This window comes from Nicotiana sylvestris, chromosome 8 (assembly GCF_000393655.2).
Source record: "Nicotiana sylvestris chromosome 8, ASM39365v2, whole genome shotgun sequence".
Classification (NCBI taxonomy): domain Eukaryota; kingdom Viridiplantae; phylum Streptophyta; class Magnoliopsida; order Solanales; family Solanaceae; genus Nicotiana; species Nicotiana sylvestris.
In genome coordinates, this window is record NC_091064.1 from 154,944,518 (window position 1) to 154,966,748 (window position 22,231).

The window sequence follows — 22,231 nt, forward strand, 5'->3', positions numbered from 1 at the left end:
CAAGTTAGTAAAACAGAAGGAAAGAAAAACAATACACACAACTAGTCAAATAGATAACCAAGACCATTTAACTCCCCGGAAACGGCATGAAAAAGTGATCGGCTCCAATCCTACACCACTATATAATTGTAAGGAGTGGTCGATGCATCTTTTACCTAAAGGGTCGGGATCAATTTCCACATGGAGTTAATATTGGTTGGGAGTTGGGTTTCTATCTAATCTACCTATGTATGTTGCTTTTAATTGCACTCCTAACCATGCTTGGATTTTTTTCTATACTACTTTTAATGCTACTTATTGCTGAAAATAGTCTAAGTACAATGTTTTTGTAAGGGTTTTTTCAATTGATAAAAAGCACTATGGAAGTGACTTACACCTAGGCGAGTATCTAATGGTATCTAAAATTTAAGACAAGCTTGTTATATTTGGGGTCGTGATATAACCTTTACACAAAATTACTCACTCTATACCTCTCAGTAGTTTGAGTGACTTTGCCCTAATTGGCTTTCTCAAGCCCAATTGGGTGTTCAAACAATGCAAGTAAAATTAGCTCAAGGCGGGTATTACTATCTCTAGGTTAACCCTTTAATTGGGGCTATCAATCTCTTGAATGCACCCCAATTACTTGTTAGCCTAATTTTCCTAGACTTATTCCCTCTTTCTCAAGAAGAGTCTGAGTCATAAAGGCATGAATCAGTATTTGCAACCACTAATTCTACAATTAAAGTATGAATCAAGCTAAATATCACTAACCCATAAACAATTAAGCCCTAAAATTGAAGGCCCATTAAATACACACCCAAGGGTTGGGTCATCACCTTAGCTAATGGTCTTAGCTACTCATAATCAAGGTAGAAATCAAAGATGAAGATGAAATATAAGCCATAAAAGTTGATTACAAGAATAAAATCTAGGAATAATAGTTAAAGCTTCTCTAAAATTACTCTAAATAGCAAAGTACGGTTGTTTACGAGCTCTCTGATACAAAAGATAACCTAAAAATGTGAAAAAGATCTATTTATACACAGCTAAAATTACTGGACAAAAATACCCTTACGGAGGTTCCGCTGTCAGCGAAATAATGGGTGCCTCAACGCATTAACTTTTGTGGCCGCGCAAAAGCAAGCGCGGACCACGTTTCTTCTCTTTTTGTGCTTGGTTTGGACTTGATTTCACGGGGAGCGTAAAAAGTACCGCATCAGCATTAGCATCAACCATGGCCGCGCAATTTAGACGCGGACCGCGCTCCTCATTTAAGTTCACTTTGCAAGGTTTCTGAACCTTGATAGACGCTCTCAGCGGAATTTGCACCGCGTCCGCGTCAGTTATTCCGCTGCCATGCTATTTCACCGTGGTCAGCGATCTCTATCTGCATCCAAAACACCTTCTCTGAATCTCAATTCCACGAACCGCGTAACTGTGGCTGCTTCAACGGTGGACCTTCCGCGACCGCGCTTTTTTCTTCACTGTCAGCATTTTTATCTCAGCTTTGAACTTGTGCAAATTTAACTTCTTCATGAGTTGGTTATGGCTTCTTACCTTATTTTGACCAAACCCTGCAAATAAGCACAATAAGTCAGTTTTCGGGAATACTTTTACACATTTTTTATCCAAAACCTAAGCAAAAGAGAGCATTAGAGAGGCTAGAATCCGTAGTTATCAAGGACGAAGGTTGAAAGAAGGATCTCTAATGATGTTGTGTTGGAGGGCTCATGTGGAACAGGGTGACATGGGATCACCCCCGGAGTTATGCTTAGTAAGGCTACACCGTGAGTTAATAAGCTTTGGAACGACTCCTGGCACGTTCGAGGACGAACGTATGTTTAAAGGGTAGAGGATATAACGACCCGACTGGTCGTTTTGAGTATCTACACTTCGCTCGGTATTTTGAGGGCTCGAGCATCTCCGCATGATGTATTATGACTTGCATAAATCGTCGGTATTGGTTTTCAAGTTATCTGAAATCGATTTGGAAGAATAAACTTCAAGATTTGAGCTCTAAGTTGGAAGAGTTGACCAAGTTTGACTTTTCAATATTTGACCTCGGAATGGAGTTCTGTCAGTTCCATTAGCCTCGTTGAGTGATTTTGGACTTAGAAGCACGTCAGGATTGTAATTTGGAGGTCCATAGTCGAATTACTCTTGAAATGGCAAAAGTTGGATTTTTGGAAAGTTTGACCGGAAGTGAACTTTTTGAAATCGGGGTCGGATTTCAATTTCGGAAGTTGGATTAAATCTGTAATGTTAAATGTGACGTGTGTGCAAAATTTGAGGTCAATTGGACGTGATTTGATAGGTTTAGGCATCGGTTGTATAAGTGGAAATTTCAAAGTTCATTGATTTTGACTTGAGGTGTGATTCATTGTTTTGAGGTTATTATGCATGATTGGAAGCTTCGAGTAGGTTCGTTTCATCATATGGAACTTGTCTACAAAATTTGGTGCCATTTGGAGTTGATTTTATACGGTTCAGACGCTCGGTTGCGATTCTAGAAGTTCTTGAAGTTTAGTTTGATCTTCATGCGTTTGGGTGTCTAATTCATGGTTTTAGAAGTTATTTTGATGATTTGAGAGTGTGAGCGAGTTCGTGTTGTGTTTCTGGACCTGGTGCATGATTGGTTTGGAGCCCCGAGGGCTCGGGTGAATTTCGGATTGGTTTCAGAATAATTTTTCATAATCTTTGATTATTGGTGTCGGTGTCATAGCATTTGCGATGTTTTGGTTGCAAATGCGACTATCGCATTTCCGAGGCATCCTCGCATTTGTGATCCCAGGCTGCTGGGCAGGAATTCGCTTTTGCGAAGAATTCCTCGCATTTGCGATGGTCCCTTTTCGCATTTGCGAAGCCCTTGGTCGCAAATGTGACCTTAGCAGGAAAGCCTCCAGTTTGCATTTGCGATATATTGTTCGCATTTGCGAACCCCCTGTCGCAGATGCGACATCTGCAACCTGTTAAATGCTGAGAATTTCGAGACTTAGCTTCATTTTGTTATATTTTGAACCCTAGCTCTGATGAGAGACGATTTTATGAAGGGATTTTCATACCAAATCATTGGGTAAGTACCTCTAATCAATTTTCAACTATATTTTATGATTTTATATAAGATTTAACATCAAATTCATGAGAAATCTAGGGAAAATTTTGGGGATTTTGTCAAGGTTTTGAAAAATGGAAATTTAGGATTTGAGAGTCGAATATGACTCAGATTTGAAAACAAAATATATATTTGGAGTCATGAGGCTATAGGTAGTGAAGAATTACCCTTGGACCCGGGTTTTGACCGGGCTGGCCCCGAGTTTGACTTTTATTGACTTTTTAGAAATCTAATAAATCACAACTTTATTAATTGAAATTATTTTCTCTTGTATTGTGTGATGTATTCAAGTCGTCTTTGGCTAGATTGAGCTGAGCGGAGGTGAACTGATAAACGAAAAAACTAACTTTGAGTATTGAGTTAGTCGAATTAAGGTAAGTGTCTTGCCTAACTTTGTTGAGCGAATTTTTTCTCCTATTTGACATTGTTTGCTACATGCGGGGGTGATACATATATGAGGTGACGAGTGTATATGTATGTGCCAGAGTTAATCATGTTCGGGGGTGGATTATATTATATTTGTGTTTATAGAATTTTGTGACCTTCCTGCTTCATACCTTACTTGGATCTTAGATACTAAGAACAGAGTATTAAACGTCAGAAATCAAGACTTAGCTTATTATAACTTGATCAAATTTGATGGAACTCTAAGAATACATTGATGTATCTAATTCGGTCATCATTATGCGTAATCCTTAATACATTACTACGGACGATATTCTTGGATACTAGATTCTATATTTGTGTTGTGGATCATTTGTGAGATTTGTGAAAGTATTTGAATAATACGGTTCTTGAGGGTTTATTGAATCATTGTTGGCTTGGAAAGTTGCGATTGGGATTTGTTTGGAATATCCGTTAAAATACTTTCCTTGATGTTATTTATGCTTCCTGCCTTGTTGTCATTGATATACATATGCTTGGTAAGGAAGAGTGTAAAGCACGAAGGGTGATGTTGTACCTTTTTTTATACATTATCATCTAAGAGAGAGTGTAAAGCACAAAGGGTACTGTCGTGCCATATCATTTGAGAGCAAAATCACGAAGGGTGATTCCGTGACATATTATTGAGAGTAAAAGCACGAAGGGTGATGCCGTGCCATATTATGTGAGTGTAAAGCACGAAGGGTGATGTCGTTCCATGTTATGAGAGTGTAAAGCACGAGGGGTGATGTCGTGGCAATTTATTCATATTCTTATGCTTTTATATTATCGTGAGTTCATGGCACGATGGGTGTATCCGTGCATGTGGGACATGCATTAGGTTGTGATATCTGTTTTCCCGTGTACATGTTCATGTCTTTACCTTGAGCTGTTGTTTTCGTAATTACATATCTGATGTGACTTGTTGCCATTGTTCTGTCACTTATCACTGTCTCAATTGCTGTTTTGTTGCTCATATCTTCTACTTACTTAACTTGCAAATATCATGCCTATTTCCTGCTCTTATAATTACACTTATGGCGTATCTATTCTGTTGCACTTTAGTACAAGCCTTCCACCATGCTAGTCATTCATGCATCTACTTGCTAATTTGTAAAGATCATGTGTTCCTTTCTTATTTGTTATGCTTGTACCTAGGCCTCCACCATACTAGTTAGCTGAAGTTGATATTCCGTGTTTTCCTAATTGTTGTCATTACTCATATGTCTTCTGCCTAGTCTATTTCTGTTGCCCACATGTATATCTTCGTTCATTATTGCTACTTGCGTATTTCTACCTTGCAATTACTGTTATTGGTTGATACTGGTATACGTATATTGGGTGAGGATGAGATAAAAGCACGAAGGGCGTTGTCGTGTAATTGACTTGATATCTGAGTACATTCCATATGTTATGAAAATTATGAATTGAGTGTTGTAGTTTATTGGTTTCAATCTAAGAAAAGGACTGGTCGAGGTAATTGAAGATGCCAAATTGTGATCTCTGTTAACACTCGATTATTGTTTTGCATATCCGTTTCGTGTATTCTTCTCTATTATATTGTGGTATAGTTCTATTGTTGATTTACAATGCAAGTTTTATTAGTAAGTACCCTTTTAACTAAAAAAGTCTCGTCACTACTTCGACGAGGTTAGACAAGATACTTACCAGTACATGGGGTCGGTTGTACTGATACTACACTTCTACACATTGCGTGCAGATTTTTGGAGCAAAGCTACTGGTGATGTCGGGTGCTGACTCTGAAGATGTTCGTGCGTTCTGGATATAGCTGCCACTTGTCCTTGGTATCTTAGATTTTTGCTAACTTGTTATGTAAATTTTCAAACAGATCGTGTAATTATTTGTACCAGCTTTGTTAACTCCAAGTCTTAGCAGTTCATGACTTGTACTACCAGTTCTTGGGTTAATTTGTAAGTGTTCAGATAATTCTTTACTAAATTCCTATAATCTCATTTGGATGATATTTTTTGTTAGTTGGTTTACCTAGCGGGTTGAGTTATGTGTCATCACCACTAGTTATTTTCGGGTCGTGACAATTATGGAGCTCATGCGTATAAACTTCCAGCATATTATGTTGGAACTTTAGCACACGAAAAGTTCCAGCATAATATGCGAGATTATGGAGCTCTTGCATATAAACTTCCGGCATATTATGATGGAAATCTAGCACATTATAAAATTCCAGCGTATTATGCCGGAAGCTCATATGTAAAAAAATTCGAACTCCAGTATATTATGTTGGAATATTTTTGGATTTTTAAGAGTACTTTTGTTCATGTTTTATTTTTACATGAAAAGTGACTAAATTTCGATTACTTTTGAAATGATAGCTATTTTTCAATTACTAGTTATAAATATGGCTATTTCTGATTTTTATATATGTCCAAATTCCATCAAAATAGAAAATTACATAACTTCCTTATACTAAAAGTGCTTCACAAGTTCTGATCAATATTATTTAACCTATTTATTTATTTATTTATATTACAGCCGATTCTTTTATGTTACAGCAGATTCACATAATTGAGGAGGAAGTACTTATTTATGATTTTTCATTTTATTTTTTACTTTGATTAATTTCCTCCATCTTTGATTAGTTTCGCTTTGCATTAATGGAGACTCCACAACACCTAAATAAGTCCTTCATATATACTAGAGTTGGATAATTTCTGCAATATTGATCCTACCAATTAGGCATCTAATTGCCTAATTGGTTTTATGTATTGTTGCGGAGCTTTAGATGACTGATAACTGTGAATAGAACAAATACCACCATTAAAATGAAGTAGGCACAGTAAAGCTTACATTCGGAAGCATCAATGCACCTTTGTCCAGTATGTGATATCTTAATGAGGCCGAAAGAGCTTTAATTTTAAGGTCATAAGTGATTTGCAGACTAGGCAGTTCGACCAAGTAGTTTTTTCAAGAAAGATTAGCTGGCTTTTTCTTGCAGTTTTGGGAGGAAATGCTTGTGCTTTAGAAGAAAAAAAATTACTCCCATCCGCTGCTTACAGTAAACCACAAAAGATTATGCGAACATGTTCTTAACCAAAGCCTTCATGTGATTCTGATTTCCACTGGTGCATTGGATAAAAACTGCACAATTATACAGAGCCTATGTGTGAAACAATTGCACTGGTTGATGAAGCAAATCAAAACTATTCAAGAGGAGCATGCAGCTACTTCGTTCTCAGATTAAGCTATTCAGATGCAATCCTTCAATTTGATGTTTGAACAGTCACACTCACATCTAACCAACACTAGCCCTTGGCAATGCAATCTCAACTAATTGGGCGGACTCCTGCCACTTTCCACCAACAGGGACCTGTTCTTTTATGACTTTCTGAAAAACAATATCATCACAGATATGTGTGTTCCCATCCTTCCCTTGTTAAGACAGCAAAGATTACGGAAGCACAGAATCCGCCAAACAACAAATAAACGAATTAACAGGCGAAGATCGTGCTCCGTTCACTTTAAAAAAGCAATGTTCTCTATCCGAATTCATTCCATCAAAACCTTAGTTCAACAGACACTTTTACACAAGCTTACTTTCTAGATCCAAATACGAATTATCACACAGCATAATTGTCCAGCCAAACACTTCTTTCTTTTACTTTTTCCTCATTTCCTTTTACTTTTTAGCCTAAGCTCCAAAAACTAATCCATAATTTGTTGTGCCCTAAAGACCAAAACTAGAGCCCTTATCTTATTCTGCATCAGCCAAAAACAATAGTGTACCAAACTGTTTGGAACTCGGACCATTGACGCTAATCATTCCACGCTGGGGTAGAATTTATCGCATGGGCTGCTGGTTGTAATGGTTCTTCTCTTTCTTCTTTGCTGCAGCAAGCTTGGCACTCCTTGCAGCAGCCTCTATCGCGGCAGCTCTAGCAGCACCATCTGTCTCTTTACTAGATTTCTTTTTCTTTGCTGAAGCTACCCTTTTCAGCTTCTCCTTCACATCTACTGTTGATGCATCTTCTATTTGTTGAGCTCCTCCTCCAGTTTCCTCTGGACCAATAGTGGCATCTGAGCTGTCGGGCTGATCCTCTGAGTCCTTCACCTCCTTTGATGCTTTATCCTTCTTTTTCTTCTTCTTTGCATTTTTAGGCTCTGTAACCACCCCATTTTTCTTTTCCGCATCCTCACCTTGCTGAGATTCTTTCTTCTCGTTGGCAACATCTGTAATTATACAGAAACGTTCAGGAAAATCCACCTTCAGATACCCATAGAGTCAAATTAGTCATCTTAACCACAAGATGACCAACAAGTGCTAACCAAAAGAGTAACGAGTAGACATGGTTAAAGAGTCGATAAAATGTAAGGGAACGGATCAGTCTTAAGGCCGTGAGATCAATTTTATCACCCAACTTCGACTATTAATTTACTAAAACGGTACGAATAGACTGCTGCCATCGTCAGAATAGAGGCAAAAGAATTACCAGGTAACTCATCTGGACCTTTCTCATTTTGTGCAACCCCAAAATCAGCTAAAAGTGCCTCCAATTCAGCAAGCTCTTTTTTCCTTCTCTCTTTCTTTGATAGCTGTCTCTCCACTTCTTTAGGAGCTGACGGAGCTTCTATCTTTTGGTCCACTGGCTCAGCACGTTCTGGAACCTCAGGTTCGTGGTCATGGTCCTCCTCCACATCTTCATATTCATCATCATCAAGAAGTTCTTCTTCGCTTTCTGTTTCCTGCAATTCAACCTTCTCAACTAAACGATCAGTATATGTGGTATACCGACTCAGAGATGTGTTCAAATTTTTATGGCTACCAAATATTGCAATAACTTGTGTGCTTATTTACTTCCTTTTCCATCTCTATTCTCTTTCTATCCCACATGAAAGAGGAAGGGATTTATCGCCAAAAATTGGAGAACAAATCAACACATAAAACATCATAAGAGTAAGGCATCAACAGAACATTAAATCATTAGGCAATATGAACACACTTAAAGAGTGTATTACACGCAGGGAACAAACTATTAACCTGTGAATCTCATGTGCTAACAAAGAACGGAAAATCCTAGTTATTTTTGCAGCCACAAGCGCCAAAAATTCCAATTCTAAAAAGAGACAAATTTCTTGGGACCTAAAATCACATAAGGAAGTCGCCTGAAAAGACCAACAATCAATAAATATGGACTTAACTAAAGCAGAATACAATGGAAACAATCATCTGTATATGCATATCAACTAGCTGGAACTTCGAATTAAGGCCTAGTTGTTATTGTTTCACTTACATTATGTCTGGCTTTTGCAAGGAGTTTCTTAGCTTGGTCAGAAAATAGCATGTTAGTGTAGATATAAATGTGAGATAAAACTTCTATTTTAAAGAACAAGAAGACATATTATTTCCTATTGAAATTGACTGGGTCTGAATAGAGCAAACCAGGTGAAAATAGCATGTTAGTGTAGATATAAATGTGAGATAAAACTTCTATTTTAAAGAACAAGAAGACATATTATTTCCTATTGAAATTGACTGGGTCTGAATAGAGCAAACCGGGTGGGTGTGGGGTGTGAGGGTTTTTTTTTTTTGGAGGGGGGGGGGGGGGGAGTGGGGGAGGGGCTAGCTTGGAGAAAGGGGGTTCAATTGAATCCACTCTGCTAAAATATTATACTGCGAAAATAGGGTAAGTTATTGAATCCCCTAGACATTAAGAAAATTTCTAGTAAAGGGGCAAAGGGGGTTCAAAATTGCTTTGGGTTTCAAATACCAAGTAACATTTCTGAATCCCCTTGTATAAAATCCTGGCTCCGCCACTGGAGCACACCCCAACTAGTTCGAGATTGAAGCACAACAGAGTATTAATACTGTTTTGATAAGTGAACCCTAGTTCATAATTAATTAATTATAGAAGACACAACACTATCTTTGTTTGTTTCATCGACTTCCCAGATATAATCATGAATCATCGAACTTCTAAATAAATAACATACTATTACCAAGGAGATAAAAATAAAATCCATCACACTCATATCCATCCGAACCCAAAGAACATAACACGCATAAAAAAGCAGGCATAGAAGGGCAATTACCTCAACAGGTTCAGGCTTCTTTTCAGACTCATTCGAACCCAAAAAAGACTGAAGAGGGGAAGTAGTAGCATAGTAATCATCATCATCCTCATCATCAACATCAGCCCAGGATTTCACAGTCAACGGCGCTGGAGCCCACAAAACTTCCGGCTCCTGTTCCTTCTTCGATGACGAACCTTTACTACTCTTAGATTCTTTATCAGAAGACTTCTTCTTCTTCCTTAAACTATCAAGCGCCGCAAATACATTCGAGTTACCCCCCATCATTTCTACCTACTTTTTTAAATAACCCCAATTTTCCTAATTTAAATTGGGATTTCGTTCTTCTTCTAAAAAATGATAGAAAAAAGGGCAAAGCAAATAAACCCTAAGGTTTGTACTTGAGCTTTACAAACGGAGAATGATGGATTTGTTAAGATCAAAAAATTTAGGGTTTTGGAGAAGCTATTGATGGAGAAATGGGGTTCATTAGTGGATAACGGGATGAGAGAGGAGAAGAAAGAGAAGTTTATATAGTTGTGGTTTATTACCATTTTATGTTTTTAGTGGAGAGACACTGATTTTATGTATAATATCAATTTTGTACCCTGATAGTTTAACTAATTGTAGTTGTAACCTCTCTACAATGTAACTTATATTCCAGAACTATTTTGTTAGTTTAGTAACAATCTCACAGAAAAATATATGCAATTTATTTTCATTTGTCTAAGTTTTGATCGGCACAATTATCTGTATTTGCATTGATGTAAGAAAGCAAAATTCGATACGTGATAAAATAATTAAGATATGCTTAAGCAGATTCGAATACCATCATCATTTAAAAATTATTAACATCTCGTAAAGTTATTAACATTAATATGTTATGCAAAAACATTTACTTTTTGTATAAAGTAATCCCAAAATTACTTACTTAAAACACTAACTAGGCCTTTTAATTTTTATATTATTCCTTATAAATGTCATAATTCAAATTCTAGCTTTGCGCACCATTCACTTCAAAGACATATAGTATGTTGCAAGCTTGTGAAAAACATGTCATTTTAGCATATTTTAACGAAATTACCGTGTAATTAGAAAAAGAAGGAAATTTGAATTTGATCAAGTGGTGGACTGGTTATAAGAACATTTAGAAACCAGAGTAAACTTATGAAGATCTTTTAGAATAATAAAAGATTTTAAGGACCAACACCAAAAAATGTATTTATCGATTTACTTAAATTTGCGGATTTTACGTATTGCTTACCATATATCACAAATAGAATGTTAAACTCCAACACAAACATGACTGATTGTCTGATTCTGCGGACTAAACTTCATTAATCACAACTAATACACAATTATTAGTTATATCATGAAAAGTTCACTTTGAACTAATATACATGTATATTTTTTAGTGATAGGTCATTAATTTTATAATAATTATTTAATAATCATATCTAGATATTTAAAATCAACATATAACATTCTTGATATAACACAAACAATATCAATAATAATCATATCTAGTCTAGATATTTAAAGTCAATTCATAACATTCTAGATATAGCACAAACAGTATCATATCATTCCGTCACCAAAAATTGATGTTTTATAGAGTAGTTGCTGAACTTTAACGTAACTATTCTTCCACGATTTCGTCTAGCTTTTTTATGTTCATGCTAATGGCAAAAATGCACAGTTTTAGGCACTAGCAACAGTAAGAGCTATTCGTTTCTTCCCTTTCTTTTGTTTTGTTTTTGTAGACACATAATGCCGAACCTAGGAATCTGAATCTTTTTTATCAGAAAATTACGTTATACATAAATATACATCTTTGAATTCTTAGTGAAATTCTGTCTCCAATACCGCAAGAACATGTGCTATTCTTTCTATTTTGAGAAGAGAAGATAAATCAACGGATCTTTCCAATTCTTTAAAAAGCTTGGCGGAGAACAATCATTACATATTATCAAAAAGCACAAATCTATTATTCAAATCTTGTACTACCTCTCGTCTGACTAATTTATTTTTTTATTTGGTTCAAAATAGAAAAAAATTAATTTATTTTTTTCAAAATTACCCTTACGTACGTATCCCTAAAAAAATCACTTACTCCTCACATTTGAGAAGAGAAGTAAGTACTACTATAACTATAACTATGCTGCGGCATTTAATTAAGAATATTTTAGTCACACTAACTATTTTTATTTAAAATTTGTGTGTCCAAAAAAAATTGGTCACTTAAGTTGTAATAAAGCTTCTCAAAATTAGCATGACCAGGAATAGTCTTTTGGTGAAGTTGGCATGCTCTACAGTATCAATATCAAGGACGACAAGGATGAGGTATGAGATGATAATGGAAAATTTCTCTTTCCCTCTTGACAAAATTGGAAAAGGATCACGTTGGTATAATGATGAACATGGACACATCAGCTGCAAATTTTGACTAAACATGGAAATCCTAATTTGGCATTGACCCTCAAATGTTCCAGACTCTCTCATCTCCAGAAGCTTCAGCTACATTTTCTGCACCCAACCTGTTTCACAAGAGAATATATGAATCTATTATTCATATATTCTTCTTCTTAAATCAACATCCTCCACACAAAATTAGTGCATTACTAGCAAATTGTGATCATAATCGAGAAATCGTGGATACGCAAAACCTCATAAAAAGTGTCCTCTTCTAATGCGTACCACAATGGACAAGCTGTTGGAATTTGTGGAAAGTGTTCCTTTTTTTTATCTATTTTATCTCATCTTAAAATAGTCAACTTAGTTGTTAACTACTAGCCGTTAATTAGCGGTTGGAGCAATACCTATATAAATATAATCTTTGGAAAGCTAAAGACACGCTTTCTAATACAACTTTCTGAAGCTTCTTCTTCCTCCTATAAGCTGAGTTTCTTTATTGAATGTTTTGCTAATTCTGTTTCCAGCTTAATAATTGGAATAGCTTGTTGAATCCTCGAGGATACACATAATTTTATTCTTTGCCGTGTGGGCGAAATATCGTTAAAGTAAATATTCTTGACATGCCTCTGGTAAATTTTTTCGACACAAGCAGTACCCCACCCCGTACGTCAAGAGGATCAATGACATTAAAAAGAAAAAAGAAAAAAGTTAAAGTTATCCTTGGCTCCACATCCTTTGTGATGCGTTTGGCTCATACATATATTGCACCTCTCTTCCTTCCTCTCAAGTCCAAAGGAAAGAGCCTTTGCTTGATCACTCTCACCTATTAGGTCCACCCCATTCCCATCTGTTTTGGAATTTCTAGGCTCCCGTTTTGTCATAAATTTTAAAAATATTGTTTGTTTATGAAATATGATCATGTTTTGAGAGGAAAAAATTCAGAAATTTTCAAGTTCCAAGAAACTGATTTGGGATAGTTTTTTGGTGAAAATTTATCTTTCACTCACAAAACTTCAGCTTTTATTCAAATAAAATGTATGTCCAAACACAACTTTAACTTTCTAAATTATTTTTTAACACAACTTCAAAAACTCTAATCAAATCTATGTCCAAACGCTAATCAGATATTATGAAGCTTTATCTCCCTTTTATAAAGCACGGCCGGTGTGAAAGAGCTTATATCCTACTCCTTCCGTTTCAATTTATGTGAACTCATTTGACTGGGCACGAAGTTTAAGAAAAGAGAGAAGACTTTTGAATTTGTGGTATAAAATGAAGCACATATATTTTGTGTGGCTATAAATCATTGCATAAAGGTAAATTGTTTCCAAATAGGGAAAGAGGTCATTCTTTTTGGCACGGACTAAAAAGGAAATAGGTTCACATAAATTGAAACGGAGGGAGTACAACATACTACTCTCTTAGTACTATTTAGAAGGTTCTTGTCTACGTATATGTAGAAGATGTCTCACTTATTTCTATATTCTTTTCTCCTTCCGTGAGCTTACTCGACCTTCTTTCTCAGAGAGACAGCATTCCCCAGCATAGCCTGGAATGCCCTAGTCTAGTTATAATTTCTTGCATTAATGGTGACAAAAATTCTCTTTTAATGGAATCCACTTCCCAAATATTCAATTGATGAATAAATGGAAAGTGGGGGGACTATTTGTATTGGGAAAATTTGTATATAAAGGTGACGTGTCAAGACACGTGGACTGGTCAAATGGCCAAAGAATTACAATTAGCCAAGAGGCACGAGCAGATACGGAAACGAGCAAAGGCAAAGGAAGAAGCACGGGCGGTTATTCGAAGGATTCAGTGCATGTACCTATTTAAGTCATTTATATCCAAGAATCAAAAGGAATGGATCTAACAATAGAAAAGAGTGCAGATACAGTATTTAATAGGCATTAAATGTTGAATACGTTAGAGAATTTGTATTGAATATAATGATTATGTAACGTAGCATTCAATTTCTTTAATTATTCATAATAGTCTTATTATGATTTGGGCAAAACGCATATCTCCAAGATATCTATAAAAGGGAGATATTTGATCAATTGTAAGGATACGAAACACTATTGGAATAAACTTTGGTTTTTTATTTTTCTCCTGATTATATTCTTGCTACCCAAATTACTCTCTTTTACATATTCTTTCGATTATCAGTAACTCGTGTTCTTCTAAATTCTAGTTTTGACTAAAATTCTATTTTTTAGTTAAACAAATTGGTTCCGTTACCGGGAATCTGATAATTTATTTTCTCTTCGCTTAACTTTCCTTGTTTCATCAACTATGTCAAACAACAATGACAACATTCAAGGAAGCCAAGAAAACCAAATAAACCAACAACTTCAGAGAGACCCTCAGGATAATAATGCACTGATTATTTCTCCACAAGGCTCTTCTCGACGATCTCGTGAAGGCACTCCTAAGGGATCTCATACAGATGGACAGGCTCAATTCGAAAATGTTGAAGCTATAGATGAGGCTTTGCAAAAACTTATTACCGCACAGGTCAATAAAGTCGTTCAGGCCTTGGTTAGCTGGTTACCTGCTGCACCACCCACACCTACTCCAAATAACAACACTATGGAGAACCCTCGTTCCGGGCTTGTTAATTCAGGAAGTGGTGGAACACCCAGTGAATTGCAAGATGGAGAACCAGGTAATTTAGTTAATTCAGATTTACAAAATTTAGTACTAACCTTGCAGAAACAGCTCAAGGAGCAAAGTGAGCGCATAGAGCAGATACCCGGGGTGCCGCCCATAATCAAAGGGGTAGATATGGATAGATATTCGCAACAACCCTGGAAGCCAAGTGCTGCTCCACTCCCAATTCCAAAAAAGTGCAAAATGCCTGATATTCCAAAATATGATGGAACAACAGACCCACGAGATCATGTGACTGCATTCACAACGGGTGTAAAAGGCAACGATTTGACTAAGCAGGAGATTGAATCAGTATTAGTCAAAAAATTTGGTGAAACGCTCACCAAAGGAGCGGTAACATGGTATTCTCTTTTACCCGAAAATTCTATAAATTCTTTTGCTGAGCTTGCAGATTCTTTCATCAAAGCACACTTGGGAGCTCAAAAAGTAGAGAAAAGAATGGAGGATATTTTCAAAATCAAGCAAGGGGACTCAGAACTGCTTAGAGAATTCGTGGACAGATTTCAACGTGAAGGAATGACATTGCCACGTGTGCCTGACAACTGTGAGCATGTGATTTTTGCCCTATATGAGAATCACTCCCAAAAAATCCAAAATAAAATAATTTTTCTTTGCGTACAATTTTGAGAATTTTTGTGACATTTTGGATAATTATTTGTATTTGTCTGCGCACGTTTATTTGTAAAATTAATAAAAAATACAAAAAATATGTCGCATTTTGCATTTAGGATTTAATCCTACAATTGTTAGTAATTAAGTTTGTTTTACAAAAACTGAAAAAATTATAAAATAAATGTACGTTGCATGTTTAGCATTTAAACGTCTAAATTGTGCGATTTTTGTCGTTAATTGCTATTTAAATATGCAATAATTATTTTTAGAGTTAATTAGTTTTTTTTTAAGATAGTATAGTTTATAATTTAATTTATAATTTTAGTTTTATTAATTAGGAAGTAAAATAAAAGAGGGCAAAAAAATACCAAAAAAAATCGGAATTGGGCCTCTTCTTCAAACTCAAGCCACAAGCCCAAAAAATACTCAATCTTCCCAAATGACACAGTCCATTTCGAACTGGGTCGACCCAGTCCATAACCCAAAGAGACCCAAACCCCCTTTTCTTTCATTTTTCATAAAACAAAACAAAACAAAACAAAAAAAACAAGAAAACCCTAAAACTAAGCTATCCGCCGCCACCCCCCCTCATTTTCCTTCTTCTTCCTCAAGCTCCCCTCCTTAGCATCAATGGCTGCCCTTCCCCCTCACCCCGTCACACTCACACACACACACACGTCAACACGCACACACACATACACAGTAAAAACGCACACACGCAGCAGCCTTTCATGGCTGCTGCTTCTTCTTCGTTCTTCATCCAAACGACCAAACGACCCTACTGTCATCGCGATGATTGCTGCTCCGTCCAGCTAGTCACACACAGTCCGTCGCGTCATCGACCACCTTCGATGTTTCTTCGTCTCCGAGCAGCCATGAACAAGCTCAAGCTCAAGCTTTCATGGCTGCCTTCCTCCTCCTCGCGTCCAGCCGCCGCTGCTGCTGTTCACGCAGTTGTTTCTGCGTCGTCACTTCATCTTCTTCAACAGCCCAACTCGAGACCCTAGAACCTCACCCTTCTACTACGATCCAGCCAGGACGTCGAACAGCAGCTCCAAACCAAAAGCGTCGTCCAGTTCGAGCCCAGTTGCTGCGTCTTCACGTTCATCGGCGTCATCCAGTTCGAGCCCTACTAACCCTTCTGCTTCTGCTTGTTGCATCTCCATCGCTGCCTCATTTTCGAAAGAAACCAAACGACCAACTCTTTTGGTTGGGGTCGTCAAAACAGTCCGTACATATTTCGTGTCGATCCGGTTAGTAGATTTTGAGTTTTATTTTTGTCCGTATTTCATTTTGATATTTCTCGAATCTAAAATCGGTAGATGTTTGATTTTTGTTTTGTTCATGTTCATTGTTTTGTTAATTTTTCAGTTGTTCATGTGAATTTGTTAGTTTAATATTTGTTAGATTCAAATTGAAATTTAATTAATTATTTCTTCAATTTGTTTCATGTATTTTATGTATTTTTCAGAAATTGTTAATATTGTTAGATTCAAGTTTAAGCTCATAATTGGTTCTTGTTCGATCTTGTTATTTGTCTAAAAAGAATTTAGTTGTAGTCGGGGAGTATGTTGGTTTAATCATGTGAATCCGTCATGTTTTGTTGTTTAAAAATAGATTTAATTCATGTTCATCTTTGTTTGAAGTTCGTTTTTAATTCAGTGATTTAATGTGAAGTTATGTTTTGGTTTTTAATTTTTTTGGAATCATGTATCTTTGTTATAATTTTGTTGGATTTAATTTTAAAAGATCAATTGATTATTTGAAGTTTAGTGATTTGAATAAGTTTATTTGTTTTGTTTAAGCTTAATACAAGTTTAATTCGAATTCGAATAAAATTTGCTTGTTATTGTTGTTGAATCTTTTCATTTATGTTCATACTTTGTTTGATTGTTCTTGAATCCAAAATTAGTATAAGTTTGATTTTTCTTGTTTATTATTCATCATTTATGATTATTTCTTGAGTTTGTCTCATAATCTTGTTTAAGTTTAATATAGGAATTGTTGGTTGTAATGTTGTTAGAGTTGATTTTAAATTCAAATGATTATTGAATTTAGAAATCTGAATATACTTGTTTGTTGTTGTTGTTGAATCTGAAGGTCGGTTTATTTGTTGCTAAAAATATTGTTCAATCAAAATTTTAGTTGTTCTTAGTGGTTCAGAAATCATGTTCATGTGATTTGTTGTTTGAACATTGTTAGAAATTGGTCATATTTGCTATATTTTGGTTGAAATTGATTAAGTGAAGTGTTTATAGTTGATGGGGGTAGCTTGGTAATTTGCAGTACGTCCAGGGGTAGTTTGGTAATTTCAGTAAGGGCAGAGGGGTATTTTTGGAAGTTAATTTCTGAATAATTATTTATTTTGAATGTTCTTTCCATTAAAATTAAGATAATATTAAAGTAATTAAGCATGGGGAACAAAGTGTAATGGGGTGGGGTTTGATATAATTGTTTATGATAAGCATGGGGGACAAAATGTAATGGGGTGGGGTTGATATATTTGTTTAATTTAGTGGGATTAAAATGGGGATGAGTGGGAAGATAATGGGTTTGGTAAGAGAAAATGAGTGTTTTATTAATTAATTAAGGGGTTTGGGGATGTGATATATAGGAGGCTTGATCAGATTTTAAAAAAAGGAAACAGACAGAGAATAGAGAGAGAACAAATTAGAGAGAAAAAAAGAGCTGAACATTTATTCCGAAAAAAACATGAAACTCTCAAGAAAAGAAAAAACATACAAAGAAAATAAAAAAAATAAAAAAAGTTGAAAATTAGAAGAGAGAGTAGTACACACCTGATAAATATCCTGGTATACAGGTGTAGAAATTAAGGGTTGAAGATTAACTAGCCTTTCAAAAATCTGAAAATTTCCCTTGGTTTCTGTCCGTTATTTTCGGCATTCCTGGATTTTATTTTGAATTTTTCAAATCTGTCACTGGGGTTTTCGTTGACTGGTTATTGCTGGTTATTGTTGTTGTTGCTGTGTTACGTATTACGTTGCTGACTTTCTTCTTCTTATATTGCCAATATCATGTACACAACTGTAATTTTGTCATTTTGTAAGCTGAAATGAAGAATGGAGTATTAAATTTTTAATTTAGTTTTAATTTTTTTGTATTGTATTTAGATTATTCATGTATTATTATTCTGTAAATCACTGTCATTTGGCATAACTAGGCATGTTATAGCGATATATTAAATAACGCCTTAACCGAATTATTAGGAAATATATTTAAGTCTGATTACTAATTAAAACTGTTTAATAATCAAAATAGAAGAAATAACGTAAAAATGGCGTTATTGAATCAGTTTGGCAAAAATTGACTAAGTTCCTTATTCATAAGGTTTTTTTGTCAACGTTAAGTTAATCGGAATCATGTAGTTAATTTCAGTTAAAACATGAATTAGTTTGCGAATCAAGTATTAGGACATAATGTGAATTAAAACAAGGTTAGTTAAGGTTAAATTATTTAATTTTTAGAGATACGGTTTAGTAATCAAGATTATCTCTAATTTTTAGTATTTGTAAATAATTAATTTCAATAGCTCAAGTCATCTAACAATATAATTTTTATTACTTTCTGTTAATATTTGTTTTTCTCTTCTATTTAATATGTTATTTTTAAGAATGTAGAGATTGATTTTATATTTATAGACAAGCTTAGTAATAATAAAAATGTAGTCATTAGGGGTTTTCTTAAAATAAGGAAGGATTTCGCTAAAAATAAATAGATGTAAACAATACAAAATTTGCAGGATTCTCCAATCTCATTTATTTATTTAATTATTTTTTAAAAAAATATACTTAGAATTTGGGATGGACTGTTTAGTGAATTTCACTTCCTTCCCCAAAGATAATAACGCGCTAGACTCTTTAGGCGCGATTTAATTAATTTTACCTTCTTAAACTCGGATGCGCATTTCATGCGACCCAAATCTAAATCCTAAAACATTGAATAAAAATGTGTTCCGGATTGCGGGTGCATTTCATGTGACGTAATCCAAAGACATGTTTTAAACGATGTTCACATTTTAAAATATATATATAATAATAAAAGCGGTAAAAAGTTAAAATTTGCACATAAGTTCATATTTGTATAAAATCAGATAATCAAGCCGAATATAACAGTTGAGCGACCGTGCTAGAACCACGGAATTCGGGAATGCCTAACACCTTCTCCCGGGTTAACAGAATTCCTTATCCGGATTTCTGGTACGCAGACTGTAATATGGAGTCATTCTTTTCCTCGATTCGGGATTAAAATTGGTGATTTGGGACACCCTAAATCTCCCAAGTGGCGACTCTAAAATAAATAAACAAATCCCGTTTCGATTGTCCTTTAATTGGAAAAACTCTCTTGTACCCTCGCGGGGACGGAAAAAGGAGGTGTGACAACAACTGAGCAGCTATAGCTTTCACAAGTAATTTGAATGAAAAAAGCTCGGAAGCTACGAGGAGGCTCAAGGAAAGCCTTCGAGAATTCCCAGCTACAACGTGGAATGAAGTTTATAACAGGTATAGCACGAAGCTGAGGATTGAGGAAGATACTGTTCCACGATTTCAAAAAGAAGAAAAGGTAAGTTCGAGACCTGCGGAGACCGAAAAAAAGATCCGGTAAAAACATGTACGAGCCTTACATGGGACCTGTGGGAAAGGACTCACAGTTAAAGCAGGATAATCAAAGGTACGATCACAGATCGAGAAACAGAGAATCAGGTTCTTCATCAAGATTCAGGAACGAGCGAAATAACTATGAGTCACGAGATGATGATAGAAATTTAAAAGCGAGATTCGGTGGTTACAACTTCAACGTCAGCACCTCCGAGCTCGTAGCTATTTTGAGAAGCATGTAAGATAAGGTTTGATGGCCAAAGGAAATGAGATCGAATCCAAACAGGCGCAACCCTGACCATTGGTGCGAGTTTCATAATGACCACGGACATAAAACAGCAGATTGCAGATTTTTACAAAGTGAAGTTGATCATTTATTAAAACAAGGGTATCTTACTGAGTTGTTCAGTGAGAAAGGCAAGCAAGCTTACATGAAGAACAGGCAGGAGCCTCCAAAACCATCTTCTCCCAAAAGAATTGTCAACGTTATAAGTGGGGGTGAAGACGTCAATGGTATATCATATACTGTAGCTAACTTCCAAAGTAACAATTACCCAAGAGAAACAGGTGCGACATGTTTTAGAGGAAGACAACATTGCATTCAATGGAGCAGATGCAGATGACGTATTAACCCCTCATAACGATGCACTGGTAATATCTTTAATTGTACATGATACTAATGTGAAACGGAGTATGTAATGAAAGAAATACACGAAGGACAATGCGGGAATCATGCAGGAGGAAGGTCATTGGTAAGAACCTTAATTAGGGCAGGTTATTACTGGCCTAAGATGGAAGAAGAAGCAGAAAGTTTCGTGACCAAATGTGATAAATGTCAAAGGTACAGTAACAATATGCATAGACCTGCGAAGTTATTAGATCCGGTCATTGCGCCATGGCCATTTATAAAATGGGAAATGGATATCGTGGGTCCATTACCACAAGCAAAAGGACAGGTAAAGTTTCTGCTCATACTCACTGATTATTTTACTAAATGGATGGAGGCAGGAGCATTTAAACAGGTGCGAGAAAAGGAAGTCAAAGATTTTATTTGGCGTAATATCATATGCCGATTCGGTGTACCAAAGGAGATCGTGTGTGATAATGGCCCTCAATTTATTGGAGCTCAAATCACGGAATTCTTTCAAAGTTGGCAAATTAAAAGGATTACGTCAACACCTTATCATCCGGTGGGTAATGGGCAAGCAGAATCAACGAACAAGGTTATTATCAATAATTTAAAGAAATGATTAGAGGAATCAAAAGGTAACTGGCCTGAAGTGTTACCTGGAGTTTTATGGGCATATCGCACAACTGCAAAAACAAGTACAGGAGAAACACCGTTTTTATTGGTTTATGGAGCTGAGGCATTAATTCCAGTTGAGATCGGGGAACCAAGTACACAGTTCACACAGGCGACACAAAAATCTAATGACGAGGAGATGCGGGTCAATCTATATTTACTCGAGGGGAGGAGAAAAGCTGTATTAATAAGAATGGCAGCACAAAAGCAAGTCATAGAACGATATTACAACCGAAAAGCACGCCTCAGATTCTTCAAAGTGGGGGACTTCGTGCTTAAAAAGATTTTTCAATCTACAAAGGCAGCTAACGCGGGTAAATTAAGTCCAACATGGGAAGGACACTATAGAGTTCGTGATATTGCAGGAAAGGGAGCATATGAGCTGGAGACAATGGATGGCAAGATACTACCTTCACATTGGAATGTTGTTCATTTGAAGAGATACTATTTCTAAGGAATACTCACGGTCAGGTATCACCATTTTAAATTTAATTTTTGAATTGTTAAAATTTTACTAACGATTTTATATGATAGGCAAAAAGCTAACCCGTACTAAATGATGAGTCACGGCCTGTAAGGCACACAGAATAACCTAAAATTCCTGGCCTAGGGTTACAATTATTCTGATAGAAATTCAAACGGGTTAAGCAGTCTTCATCTATAATAGCACCTCCGAGTCCCGTACGTTTTTCCTTTTTAGGAAAAGGACCAAATGAGAGAAACTATTAAGTGCTCGAGGCTTCATACTTCAACACTCAAACACTTGGGGGACTACATAATATACACAGACATGTGTGTAAATAAGGCAAAGAAGATTAAGGAAAAATCAAGCCTAAAAGAGTCAAGTGCAGAGTAAAAGTCACAAAGTCACGAGATAGAGCCACGAGCTAAGGCCAAAGAAAAACCTCACTATAGTTAGGGTAAAGGCTATGTACTAAAACGGGTTATAAGGAAAAACCCTGTGTCTATTATTCTTCTTTTGAAAAAATCTGTTACAAGAAAAACAGTTACGAGAAAGTTATAGATGTAATTCAAATACATGTAAAGTAT

At 35.8% G+C, this 22,231-nt stretch overlaps 1 protein-coding gene across 2 annotated transcripts; it reads right to left on the bottom strand.

Moving 5' to 3' along the window:
* Positions 1-6,984: 6,984 nt before the first annotated feature.
* LOC104228274 (uncharacterized) lies at positions 6,985-10,100 on the bottom strand. 2 transcript variants are annotated; one of them, XM_009780720.2, is made up of 3 exons: positions 9,584-10,100; positions 7,984-8,236; positions 6,985-7,723 (listed from the first exon to the last, which is right to left on the bottom strand). In XM_009780720.2, exons 1-3 carry the CDS (start codon positions 9,848-9,850, stop codon positions 7,335-7,337), a joined length of 909 nt encoding a protein of 302 aa, XP_009779022.1. In that variant the 5' UTR covers positions 9,851-10,100; the 3' UTR covers positions 6,985-7,334. The 2 variants fall into 2 exon arrangements, with proteins under 2 accessions (XP_009779022.1, XP_009779021.1); XM_009780719.2 differs by having other exon boundaries at positions 7,984-8,248; positions 9,584-10,098.
* Positions 10,101-22,231: the final 12,131 nt, after the last annotated feature.

What these genes read in the sequence shown, in the direction of transcription:
- LOC104228274 (XM_009780719.2), bottom strand. Translation starts at nt 9,850, where the DNA reads ATGATGGGGGGTAACTCGAATGTATTTGCGGCGCTTGATAGTTTAAGG. An exon ending in AGAAGCCTGAACCTGTTGAG is followed by an intron (nt 8,249 to 9,583) that starts GTAATTGCCCTT and finishes TTAGTTGAGAAG; the next exon opens with GTTGAATTGCAGGAAACAGA. An exon ending in AGGTCCAGATGAGTTACCTG is followed by an intron (nt 7,724 to 7,983) that starts GTAATTCTTTTG and finishes GTATAATTACAG; the next exon opens with ATGTTGCCAACGAGAAGAAA.